At 47.2% G+C, this 13,210-nt stretch overlaps 2 protein-coding genes across 3 annotated transcripts in view; one reads left to right on the forward strand and one right to left on the reverse strand.

Annotated features, from left to right (window-relative positions):
- The window catches only part of LOC309364552 (uncharacterized protein), a 419,096-nt gene that overhangs the window by 226,488 nt on the left and 179,398 nt on the right, over window positions 1-13,210 (reverse strand). The window lies entirely within an intron of this gene.
- Window positions 6,486-11,117, forward strand: LOC309365025 (uncharacterized protein). 2 transcript variants are annotated; one of them, XM_081903130.1, is made up of 4 exons: window positions 6,486-6,702; window positions 8,222-8,307; window positions 9,112-9,238; window positions 10,190-11,117. In XM_081903130.1, exons 2-4 carry the CDS (start codon window positions 8,230-8,232, stop codon window positions 11,008-11,010), a joined length of 1,026 nt encoding a protein of 341 aa, XP_081759256.1. In that variant the 5' UTR covers window positions 6,486-6,702; window positions 8,222-8,229; the 3' UTR covers window positions 11,011-11,117. The 2 variants fall into 2 exon arrangements, with proteins under 2 accessions (XP_081759256.1, XP_081759255.1); XM_081903129.1 differs by lacking the exon at window positions 6,486-6,702 and having other exon boundaries at window positions 7,789-8,307.

The following is a 13,210-nucleotide window of genomic DNA, read 5'->3' on the forward strand; positions in this document are numbered from 1 at the left end:
GATTTTTTTAAGAAAAAGAAGAAGATAAAACATTAAAGTTATCACTTAAGAAAAATTAACAACTATAATTCTAAGCATAGCTGTCAACTTAAAGATTTGAAAATAAGGGACCAGCAGCCAAAATAAGGGATTTTCCAAGCACGGGTATGTTCAACTTCTGAGTCCCTCCGAGCCAAAGGCAGAAAGCCCAGCCAGCAGCCAAACGAAGCCTCAAGCGGTGGTTCCCACAGCGCAGCAACCTGGCAAAGGGGATGCAGCAAAGAAAACCACCGTCACCTCTCCGCTGGGAAGCGCTGAGCAAAGGCGAGTCCCCAGGCAATGTGGCCAATTTGATCAGCACAAGGCATGCAAGCTCCACCCCCCCAGTCGTTCTTAGACTCCTTATTGGGTGAGCTACGCAGCCAAGCACCACAGTTGGAGCCTCCCTCCTCCCTCCTCCCTGGCTGGCAGGGAGGGAGGGAGAGGAGCTGCTTCCTTTGAAACCCGGGAAATTTAAGGGACATCATCAATAAGGGATAGCAGCGAGACACAGCGCTGGGATAAGGGACTTTCCTGCCAAATAAGGGGCGGTTGACAGCTATGATTCTAAGCTTTCTGAAAAATAGCAATAGACCAAAAACAGATTAAAACCCACATCAGCTTTATAAACTTGCCTAAACAGAAACATTTTTAGGAGGCACCAAAAAGAGTAATAATAATAATAATTGTCTTATTTATATCCTGCCTATCTGGCTGGGTTTCCCTAGTCACTCTGGGTGGTGTACAGTGAAGTGTCCTGCCTCATATCAATAGGCAGGGAGTTCCCAAGGGTAGCTGCTGCCACACTTGAAGAGATGGAGGTCTTACTAACGCAGGACGGGGTATTATTAGAAACGGAGTAGGCAACTTCTAGAAGGGCAGGCCTGCTGGTGGCTAAGAGATTTAAGACTGGCTTTTCCACATACACAGATTGAGTTGGTCTGAAGGACAGCACATGACCAATGGCAAAATGCTTGGAAATCAATGTAGTCGTCAGGCTGGGGAGGCCAAAGGCTATGGGGCTGGTGTCTGCAACGGTGCCCCTTTGTGGGTGTAATGTGGATCATAGCTCCAAAGTCTCACCTTTCATAGTCTCCTTTGGAAACGGAGGACATGGACATGGAAGACTGGACTTAAGGCCTGCCAGCAAAGTCCAGTTCACCCAATATTTTGGGGGGTGCCCTGGCTCAATATGTCTTGCCTCAAGAAAGGGGGTTGGATTTAGACGGCTTACGAAGCTCCCACCCCAACACCCCAAATTCTATGATTATATTTGCAAAATGTGCTCTGCCATAGAATTCTGACCTCTTAATTCTCCTCATGTAAAGTAGAGCAGTATTTGTGATGGCTGTAATTTGTCTTGGATATGTCACAAATATTTTGTTAGCAATGTTGTGTTCACTTTGCTCGCTGTAATTTAATTTTGTCCCGCCCCGCCCCCCCCAAGACGTTGCTGAAGTACATCTCCCCTCACCACCCCAGTCACAGCATGCCCAGTGGCCAGGGATATTGGCAGTGCAGCAGCAGGGATCATACAGTTTGCCACGTAAGGGTTAATTCTGCTAATGTTAGTACATAAGCTAAGAGGGGTGGTGCTGCTGCTTAGAGACCAGATAGTATTGCATGATCTTCACTGAGGTAACACATTCTCTGATTGGTTGTGTAGTTAATTAATTTTTTTGTATGAGTCAAATGCATTTATTAATTATGAGCACCTTGGGAAACAGATATCAAGAATCACATTCATTTTCTGACCCTAACTACAATTCTGCTGTATCTTATATCAAGTAAGATATAAAGACCTAAAAAAGACAAAACTTCCTTTGTTCCTTTCTCCTCAAATTATATGCTGTTTTTGTTCAGTTTGACTCAGTGCAGTGTTAATCAGAATTCCTCTCTGGGCTCTGTCTGCATTTTTAAAGCGACTTTGATAACAAAGGGAGTTGGGTGTGTCAATAACATCTTTATAGTCTTTGCCCGATGCACTCATTTATTCCTCACCGTGGGCTAGATCACCTTCATACTTCTTTAAACAACAAAGAGTCCTGCGGCAATTCAAAGACTAACATGTCTATTACTGGTTGGCATCTGCCTGTCTTGGGAGACAATGGAGGAGTGTGCCTTTAGGAATGAAGTCGAGCTATTCAAAGGTCACAGCGCTTGCTGTGGCCGTAGAGACCGATAAGGGAGAGACATGTTTGGACTACTGCAATGCACTCTACCTTTGAAGGTGACTTGGAAACTACAACTAATCCAGAATGCGGCAGCTAGACTGGTGACTGGGAGCAGCTGCCAAGACCATATAACACCGATCCTGAGAGATCTGCATTGGCTCCCAGGACGTTTCCAAGCACAATTCAAAGTGTTGGTGCTGAACTTTAAAGTCTTAAACAGCCTCAGTCCAGTATACCTGAAGGAGCGTCTCCACCCCCATCATTTAACCTGGACACTGAGGTCCAACTCCGAGTGCCTTCTGGCGGTTCCCTCCCTGCGAGAAGTGAGGTTACAGGGAACCAGACAGAGGGCCTTCTCGGTGGTGGCGCCCTCCCTGTGGAACGCCCTTCCATCAGATGTCAAGGAGATAAGCAACTATCTGACTTTGGGAAGACATCTGAAGGCAGTCATGTTTAGGGAAGTTTTTAATGTTTGATGCTTTATCATGTTTTTTATATTCTGTTGGGAGCTGCTAAACAAATGAGCCTAGGGCTTGCCGATAGGAAGGTCTGCGGTTCGAATCCCTGCAGCGGGGTGAGCTCCCATTGCTCAGTCCCTGCTCCTGCCAATCTAGCAGTTTGAAAGCACGTCAAAGTGCAAGTAGATAAATAGGTACCACTCCGGCGGGAAGGTGTTTTTCTGTGCACTGCTCTGGTTTCGCCAGAAGCGGCTTAGTCATGCTGGCCACATAACCTGTAAAAACTGTCTGCAGACAAACACCGCCTCCTTCGGCCAGTAAAGCGAGATGAGCGCCGCAACCCCAGAGTCGACTTAACTGTCAGGCGTCCTTTACCTTTACCTTTGGGAGCCGCCCAGAGTGGCTGGGGAAACCCAGCCAGATGGGCGCAGTATTATTATTATTATTAATAATAATAATAATTGTTATTGGGTGTGGGTAAATGAGACATGAAACTAGTTGACCTTGCCTTCCATGGGGCAGAGGAGAGTTGGAGAACGTTCCCAAAAGGGCAACCAAAATATGATTATGATAATGATGATGATAAAATTTGTACCCACCCCAACAGCTGGGTGGCTTCCAACAAAAGCATAATAAAGGATCACACATTAAAAACTTCCCTCCACAGGGCTGGCTTCAGATGTCTTCTAAAAGTCAGATCCTTGTTTATTTCCTTGACATCTGATGGGCGAGGGACACATCATGCCCCTTGTGGTCCCCACCCAGCACTCACCTCTCTCTCCAGGGATGCCAACCTGAATAAAATATTGATCACATGACACAGTGCATACCATTTGAATGGCAAAGCCCATTAGCTTGCTGGGAGGGCTGGCCCCCTCAAATATTTCACTGGGGGGCCGAAGACCCCTGGGAGTTGGCTCCTATGGCTCACACCTGCAGCTCCTAGACACGGTCAGAAGCAGCCACATCTTGGGAAATGGGCCGGCTAAACCAGGTGAGGGTGGCCGATGGGTCTCAAACCCTCAGTGAGTTAGGGGCTTCCCCTGCATGAGAAGGCTCTGGCAACCCAGAAATTTTGCTTGTTTTTCTGTGACCCCCTTTGGATTTTGGGCGGCGGGGTGAGAGTCCATGTTCCCAAATGGAACAACACTGCAAGCACAGGAGCATTGAAGGCCGTTTGCACCCACATTTCCCCCTCTGCGCGGCTCCCGGGAACATAACGGTGCGTAAAGGCGAAAACAACAACCCTGTGGAGCAGGCAGCCTGTCTTGAAGAGGGAGGGTTGCAATGCAATGCAAAGCCCCACCTTCCCCGAAACCTCTCCAATCCCCACGACGACTCCTGGTGGCCTTTTAAAAAAAATGAAGAGAGACAGAGAGAGACTGACTAGTTTTGCATTCCTAGAGAGGCCCCTGTCTGCGGGTCGGGAGCCACTTCCTCCTCCAATTTTGGGACGGTGGAGGGAGGAGGTTTTTGCAGAGAGGTAGGGAGATGTGATGTGGGGGGGTGCATGGGTGGGTGCACGCATACAATTGCATGCATGCAACTGGGGTGGAGGCGAGCCACGGCTGCAAAGAACGCAATAAGGTTCCCAGGATTCCCTTCCTGCTAAATGTTTGGGGGCGGGGGCAAGACTCTGAGCAAAGGCGCAGCTATGTGCGCGGCAGGGGGAGAGTCGCTGCCAGTCGGGGGGGGGGGGAGGCGGGAGGACTGTCGTGGTCAAGAGCTAGCAGTTTGCCCTCCCCTCCCCGTGTAACTGGTATTTAAATATTTTTTATTTTGTGGTTCTGGGGTTTTGCATGCAGCTGGTCCACAGAAGCCCCTGAAAAGCTCTTGATGCTCCCAGAGAAGGGGGGGGGAGTGTGGAGAGGGCAGGAGGATCCCACCACCATCCAAACTACACTTCCCAGGTGTTGGTTTCCTAGGGAACGCAATTCCCTATAATTCGGTGGCTCCTCTGGGAATGCACAGAGTTCCTGGACCCTGCGTGCGTTTTGACACAGTCTGGTCTGGTCAGATCTCAGGGACCTGGCTTTAAAACTGTTCTCAATATTGTGCTTTAATGTTGTAACCTGCCCCAGGACCTTAGAATGAAGAGATGGTGATGATGATGATAAAAATTATTATTCATACCCTGCCCATCTGGCCGGGTTTCCCCAGCCACTCTGGGCAGCTCCCAACAGAATATTAAAAACATGATAAAGCATCAAACATTGAAAACTTCCCTAAACAGGGCTGCCTTCAGATGTCTTCTAAAAGCCAGGTAGTTGTTTATTTCCTTGACATCTGACGGGAGGGTGTTCCACAGGGCGGGCGCCACCACCGAGAAGGCCTCACTTCTTGCAGTGAGGGAACCGTCAGAAGGCCCTCGGTGCTGGACCTCAGTGTCTGGGCAGAACGATGGGTGTGGAGACGCTCCTTCAAGTATACTGGGCTGAGGCCGTTTAGGGCTTTAAAGGTCAGCACCAACATTTGTGCTCGGAAACGTTCAAGAGACCTGGGAGAGGAGACGATAGAAGAAGACTGGAAGAAATTCAAGACCTATCTACAAAAATATTGTAAACTGTATGAATGTTAAGAAGGATGCTAGAGTATAAACAACTTGGCACCATTAAGCTAGAGGAAGTGAACTATGAAGATAAGCTAAATTTAAGAAAAGATTAATATTTGGAAGCTCTAAGTTATATTTAATGTTTTAAGATTTGAGTAAAAAGATATTTAAAACTAGAGATATAACATTGGAAAATTAGATAATAAGAATAGAAACAAGGGGATAAATTTGCTGGACAAAGTTTTGTAGACAAGAACGCAGGAGCGGGAGATGTGAGGGAGTCCAAAGAAGCTAAGAAAATTAAGTTATGAGATGTGATATTGTTCTGTTTATTGGTATTGTAATTAAAATAAAACTGTTAATAAATATATTTTTTAAAAAAGGAAACGGTCAAGCATCCATCTGTCTCGAGTGCGCCTCTGGGGGTGACATTAGCGGCACCGAAGCGACCTCTCTGGGCACACAGATCAGAGTTCTCTTTCTCCCGGCATCTGTGGCCAAAAAGGGTTGATGGGAAGCCCTCCTGTGTCAAGTTGCAGCTCAGTGTCTACAGCATCTGCTTTGCATGCAGGAGAAGGTTCCAGTCCAGGTTCAGTCCCCAGGCAAGGCTGGGAATATCCCTTGGAACACTGAAAAGCTGTTGCTGCCAGCCAGTGTAGGCATTACTAAGCCGGATGTTGCAATGGTCTGACTCAGTAGAAGGCAGCTTCTTCTGTCCCTAAGTCAGTGGCAGGAATCAAATGCAGAGCAAAGGGGGGGAAATACAGGTTAGGCTGGCCTCAACCAGAGCCAGGGCTTTTTCAGCCGTGGCCCCGATCTGGTGGAACGCTCAGTCCCAAGAGACTAGGGCCCTGCAGGACTTGACATCTTTCCGCAGGGCCTGCAAGACAGATGGAGATCAGCCTCCTTTCACAAGTGGGAGTAGGGCTGATATTTATTTACTTTGAATGTGTAATAATATCTCCTAGGCATTAAAGTCAACTTACTTGTTCCCTTGTGCCTTAATTCTCTGCTTAGTTTCTATTTTTCTTATCAAAACACAACAAATTTGGTGAAAACTACTGCTTTCTCTTCTCCCTCTCCAGGCGATGTGCCATTAAACATGTTTAGCTTATAGCAGGGGTAGGTGGCACTAATTCAGGACTGCATTGGCGGGTCTAGTCTCACATTGCAGGTGGATTTTGCTCCAGTAGCCTTTAGAGCCGTGGCTCACGACTCAGTTTATCTGATGCTGCTTAGAACTTAAAGGTTATCCGTGTCTTATGTAACGAGGCACCAGTGCAATCTTGAAATACCCAGCACTTGTAAAAGTTTCTTTCTCGTCCCTTTGCAAACCTCACATTCTTTGCCTAACTCCTCTTTCCCTTTTTCTGCCTGCTGTTTTAGGAGGTGGGAGAGTCCAAACTGGTCCCCAAGACCAAGAAGGCTCCCCTGGATCCCACACGGAGGCCGTGGCTCAGGTGGGTTGTGGAAGAGGGTGATGGAGACGCCCCCCCCCCAGGTAAGGATTATTATTATTTTTTAAAAAATAATATTTATTGGAGTTTCAAAAAATTACAGAAATAAAGAAAAGAAAAAGAAAAACAAAAAATACATAATACAGAGAAAATAAAAACAGTTAAAAACAAGTCCATCTTTCCATGTCTTATCTTTCATTTGCTTATTTCCTTGACCTCCTCACACCTCCCTTTTTTGTATTCTAGTTCAATTAGTTATTTCAGCAAATCCTTTCCATCTTTGTTTTTTTCTTACTAATTTATCTTAATATATTGTAACTTTACATTCTGACCTGTTGACAATCCATTTTTACTTAATCCTTTATAACATTACAGCTAAAACCACATAACTTCATTCCAGCATCCTTCTAACATTTTACAATGTTTCTGTAGACCCCCCAGGTAAGGATTAATAGGGATCAATTTCAGCCTGATCTGTCCCTTGATGGTGTTAGCCACTGCCGGGTCCTCCCTTTTTTCCAGCTTGTGATAGACATTCGGGATGGATAAATGAGAGCACCTCTTCATGTAGCACACATTTGTTGTTTTTTTGATAATAATTTTTACTAGTTCTCATTTACAACAATCCAATCCAATAACAGCCTCATTATAACAATGCCAAATTAGAATACAATTAAAAATACCAATCATTGAGATGCCAAATTATACAATTTAGGTGGCCCTCTGCGTGCTAGAATTAATGGTTTGATGTTTCCCTTTCTGTCTGTGTTCCAAAGTCTTATAAATTTCATTCACGCTCCATTCCAGGTAAAGGTAAAGGGACCCCTGACCATTAGGTCCGGTCGTGGCCGACTCTGGGGTTGCGGCACTCATCTCGCTTTACTGGCCGAGGGAGCCGGCATACAGCTTCCAGGTCATGTGGCCAGCATGACTAAGCCGCTTCTGGAGAACCAGAGCAGCACACGGAAACGCCGTTTACCTTCCCGCCAGAGCAGTACCTATTTATCTACTTGCACTTTGACGTGCTTTCGAACTGCTAGGTTGGCAGGAGCAGGGACCGAGCAAGGGGAGCTCACCCTGTCATTGCGGGGATTCGAACCGCCGACCTTCTGATCGGCAAGTCCTACCAACCCCTTATATCGCACCTGCAGTTTTAACGACTTCCATTCGTACTGACGCATTGAATAATTTCTGCACCTACAGATGAAGCATTCAAACTCCCTCCTTCCTGTGTGCCTGTAATATTTCTTCCCATCCTTGTAATTTATTCTGTGTATCTTTTGTCAGTTGTTGTTCTCCTGCATGCCTTGGGTAGTAGTGCTGGTGTCCCATTGCTGTTTCAGAAAATCTCCATTGTTTTACAGCTACAAAAGTCACACTGTCCCAATGAGTTTCCACTTTCCCCCATCTTTCTCTCAGCCTGGGAGGGGGAGCAAGCTGTCGAACTTCAAATAACTCAGTAATGAGCCTTATCAACTTCTTGGCAACTTCTTGAATGAGCCCAGGCAGCTAACGGGATCAGATGTCTGCAGAACCTGTCTGCTTTTTTTTTCTTCCTCTCAGGTGGTGAAATGATCTTGGAGCCTTATTCTGGTTCTTCCCCTCTTTGGGATAGAGCTAAAGCAGTTGATGTGCAGTCCATGGATCAGGTACGAGAAGAATTGCTTTCAGGGACACATTCATAGAAAGTCCAAACCCATGCAATGCAGGAATCACAGCCAAATAATCCCTGACCGATGGCAGAGATTGGCCGAGGGGGGTGGCAGCAAAGACTGGGCATCCTTTGTGCTGCTTTCAGAGACTGTCTACTTGAAAGTTTTTTGAATGCACCTTAGATCTTACAGGGGAAATTTTAGGTACCTCCACCTTTTTTAACTTCATTGCTGGATTCTTAACATTGCCCATGGGAAGAAAATATTTTCATAGAATCATAGAATCATAGAGTTGGAAGAGACCACAAGGGCCATCGAGTCCAACCCCCTGCCAAGCAGGAAACACCATCAGAGCACTCCTGACATATGGTTGTCAAGCCTCTGCTTAAAGACCTCCAAAGAAGGAGACTCCACCACGCTCCTTGGCAGCAAATTCCACTGTCGAACAGCTCTTACTGTCAGGAAGTTCTTCCTAATGTTTAGGTGGAATCTTCTTTCTTGTAGTTTGGAACCATTGCTCCGTGTCCGCTTCTCTGGAGCAGCAGAAAACAACCTTTCTCCCTCCTCTATATGACATCCTTTTATATATTTGAACATGGCTATCATATCACCCCTTAACCTCCTCTTCTCCAGGCTAAACATGCCCAGCTCCCTTAGCCCTTCCTCATAAGGCATCGTTTCCAGGCCTTTGACCATTTTGGTTGCCCTCCTCTGCACACGTTCCAGTTTGTCAGTGTCCTTCTTGAACTGTGGTGCCCAGAACTGGACACAGTACTCCAGTACTTCCTTCTCTCCTTTCAGGGTGTGGTGACATTTGAAGAGGTGGCCGTGCGTTTCACAGAGGAGGAGTGGGCTCTGCTGGGTCCAGACCAAAAATGTCTGCATAGGGAGGTCATGGAGGAGAATTATGGGAATCTGGTCTCTTTGAGTAAGCAACCCTCTTTGCCTTCTGCACATCTTATGGCCTAGACTGTAAGCATAGTTGCTAATACAGTGGTACCTTGGTTCTCAAACTTAATCCGTTCTGGAAGTCTGTTCCAAAACCAAAGCGTTCCAAAACCAAGGCACGCTTTCCCATAGAAAGTAATGCAAAATGGATGAATCTGTTCCAGACTTTTTAAAACAACCCCTAAAACAGCAATTTAACATGACGAGACCATTGATCCATAAAATAAAAGCGAGATTTTAACGAGACCATTGATCCATAAAATAAAAGCAATAAACAATGTATTGCGGTCACACAATCAGTCAATCAGTAGCTGAACTGGGTTCCACACAGTCACAAAAACAAAAGAGCCACAAAAACAAAAACGCAAAATAAATAGCAAAAACAGACAGACCTTAGCGTAACACTCAAAAAGGAGCACGTTCGGCTTCTGAAAAAAGTTCGCAAACAGGAACACTTATTTCTGGGTTTGCAGTGTTTGGGTTCCAAGTTGTTTGAGTACCAAGGCATTTGAGAACCAAGGTACCACCGTACGGAGTGAGGGCCCGTCTGCACTTTACACTACAAGCACTGGCGGAGGAAGAGGAGTGCGGGGGGAGCGCAGTGCCCCCGGCAGCGTGATCCTGGTGGGGTGCCATCGTGGCTGCCTCCCCGCCCATGCTGGGTGCCACACCCCACAGGCGGCACACCACGCCCCCAGGACATGCGCCACGCCCCGTGGGTGACATGCCACACCCCCGGGACACGCATCAGCCCTGCTCCCACCTGCTTTCCGCCCCCCAGTGCTGGAGCATGAAGTATTGTACCACTTTAAACAGTAAAAGCTTCTTGAAAACCAACACCTTACTGTTTAATGAATACCACAGTTAGTAGGGTTTCTTTCCTGATTTGAAAGATCCATTTCTTACCCGTTTTCTCTTTCTGTTCCTCCAGGGGGTGGGAGAGGAAACAGAGAAGCGTTTGGGCAGCAGAGCAGGAAAACTGAAACAAAGAGGAAGCTTTTTGATTTCCAGAGCTGTGACTGCTCAGAAATCCGAGTGCATGAAGAGCGTTGCCAAGCAAGCAAAAGGAATAATCTTCCGCTACGTGAAGATGGCGCAACTGGCAAAGCGGGCATTAGAGCACATCAGAGAATCCACACAGGGGAGAAACTGTATAGATGTGCCGAGTGTGGAAAGAGTTTCACCGAGAGCACAAGCCTAGTGAGACACCACAGGATCCACACGGCGGCGAAACCATATGTGTGTGCGGAGTGCGGCAAGAGCTTCACTCTGAGCACAACCCTGAGAAGGCACTACAGGATCCACACCGGGGAGAAGCCGTACACGTGCTCGGAGTGTGGAAAGCGCTTCAGCCAACGAACGAACCTGATCTCCCATCAGAGGACCCACACCGGCGAGAAGCCCTACCGATGCTCCGAGTGCGGCAAGAGCTTCAGTACGAACATAAGCTTGACGTCGCACCAGAGAATCCACACTGGGGAGAAGCCGTACACGTGCTTGGAGTGCGGAAGGAGCTTCACCGAGAGCACAACCCGCACGAGACACCAAAGAATCCACACGGGCGAGAAGCCGTATCGGTGCACCAAGTGCGGAAAGAGCTTCAGCGTTTCTGCGAGCCTCGTGAGGCACTACCGGATCCATACCGGAGAAAAGCCATACAAATGCTTGGTGTACGGAACGAGATTCAGCCACATGAACACCCTTACCTCGCACCAGCGAACTCACATGGGGAGGAGCATTCATACAGGTTAAAATAAAAATCGTATTAGAATCATGGAATCTTATATTTGTGTGTTCTACTGATGGAAGGTACTCTAAGATAAAATTTAATTGGGCCACAAATCTCTTGCTGGAATTACCAAAATGATGTCACGTGCACGCGCAGACACAGGTTGCATTCGCTTCAGGATGCAAACAGGAGTCCGGGACGGATCCCGTTCGCATCCAGAGGTACTGTATTAAATCTTCAGCACGTTCGAAAACTGTCCACCTTTTCCAAGGCTGAGGGGGAAATGGCGAAGATCTGTGACATGTTTTACCAGTGAGACAGAATGGTTTCTAGCAGACTGTCACCTGTTCTGAGACATCGAAGCAAGGGATGGAGAGATAAGACCTCTGAGAAACTTCGAGATTCAGTTCTGCCCAAAGCCACGATGGGAGAAAACGACATCTGGGAAGTGAAAGAGACAATATCATATATGGAGAGAAGGAATCTCCATGGACATAAGTTTTCACAAGCATGGCAGAATAAAGATAATAGTTTGAGTTCCTCACTTGAAGCTTTATAAATTTATATAATGTAACATCATGAATGGAAATAATTAATTATGTAGCTGTTGACTGAGGGATTATTATAACTGAAATGTAACTGACATTAATGAAGGTCATGGAACACAGTGATATAAGATCAGAAATGCACCCAAACCACCATGCAGGGAGCCACTTTAATTAAAATGTATTAATTGGAAGTTGATTGGCATGGAAAACTAATTATATATATATATATATATATAATGGATTGAGGTCCATTTGAAGACCAGCACCTTTGGGTGGTTGGCAGAGTTCAGTGTGAAAGGATTTCCGAAGCTGTGCGCACCTCCGTAAAATGGCCCTATCCCTCAATTCCACTAATGTGATATTTCTTAACCCAAGCTAGTACAGTAACAGCTTCAAGCAAATCCCAGCCCACCTCTTCAGGCCTTCGTCTTTCTCTTTGGTGAACACTCCCTAGCCCAGGGGTCAGCAAACTTACCGCGCCTTGGGCCGGTGTCTCCAGCGCTGATCGTGCAGCAGGCCAGAGGGTGGGGGAGTGTGTGCTCATATGCGTGCGCGCACCCTATCTCCGGCGCACTTCCGGGGTTGGAGGAGCACCAGAAATAGCTTGTGCACACATGTACGGGCCTCCTCCGACCCGGAAGTGCACTGGAAATAACACTTGCGCATGTGCACAAGCTATTTCCGGTGCTCCTCTGACCTGGAATTCAGCAGCGGCGCAGCGCCGGTAAAAGTGGGCAGTGGCAGCGGGTGGCGGGGGTCACCGCAGGCCGGATAAACGAGTCCTTCGGCCTTATCCGGCCCCCCGGGCCTTAGTTTGGGGACCCCTCCCTAGCCACAGTTCTGCAACCTGGAGCAGCTTACCCAGTCAGTCACATTGGGCTGTTCAACTATGATGAGTTTCTGACAGGATGCAAAGGCCTTGCTCGTTCTTGTGCTGCTGAAGCAGCACACAGCAGCTTTCAAACACACACGCACAGTTATCTGAACACTTCCTAAAAATCATCAACCCATTCCCACCGCCACCTCCAACATGCCAAAAGCACAAATCAACAGCATTTCAAAAATCATTGCCAAAACTTTCAGGAAGGATCCCAGCAGAAAGTAAGTAAACAGTCGCCAAAAGCGCAACACCCAACACCATGCAGTTGCCTGCATGACTCTAAGGGGGAAGAAAAGGCTAAGGAGTAAACATTACACAAATCCGGACTGGAGCCCCTAAGACGGCCAGATGGTGCCTTGCATGCCTCCTTCCAGGCAATTCCTGACGCGAAACGTGCCAAAGGTCTTGCTCGGCTTTCCTTTGTTCGGGCAAAAATACAGGACAGGGTGGGATGGTTGGAGGGCATTTTATTTTATTACAATTTATTTCAGCCTAACAGAACAGGTGGTGCTGTGGTTTAAACCATGGAGCCTAGGGCTTGCCAATCGGAAGGTCAGCGGTTCAAATCCCCAAGATGGGGTGAGCTCCCGTTGCTCGGTCCCTGTTCCTGCCAGCCTAGCAGTTTGAAAGCACGTCCAAGTGCAAGTAGATAAATAGGTACCACTCTGGCAGGAAGGTAAACAGCGTTTCCATACATTGCTCTGGTTCGCCAGAAGCGGCTTAGTCATGCTGGCCACATGACCTGGAAACTGTACGCCGGCTCTCTTGGCCAATAAAGCAAGATGAGCGCCGCAA

Source organism: Podarcis melisellensis, assembly GCF_964234715.1.
Source record: "Podarcis melisellensis genome assembly, chromosome: 2".
Taxonomy (NCBI): Eukaryota; Metazoa; Chordata; class Lepidosauria; order Squamata; family Lacertidae; genus Podarcis; species Podarcis melisellensis.

Coding starts and splice junctions, on each gene's coding strand:
- LOC309365025 (XM_081903130.1), top strand. CDS start 8,230: ATGATCTTGGAGCCTTATTCTGGTTCTTCCCCTCTTTGGGATAGAGCT. Junction 8,308..9,111: donor ATGTGCAGTCCATGGATCAG/GTACGAGAAGAA, acceptor CTCTCCTTTCAG/GGTGTGGTGACATTTGAAGA. Junction 9,239..10,189: donor TGGGAATCTGGTCTCTTTGA/GTAAGCAACCCT, acceptor CTGTTCCTCCAG/GGGGTGGGAGAGGAAACAGA.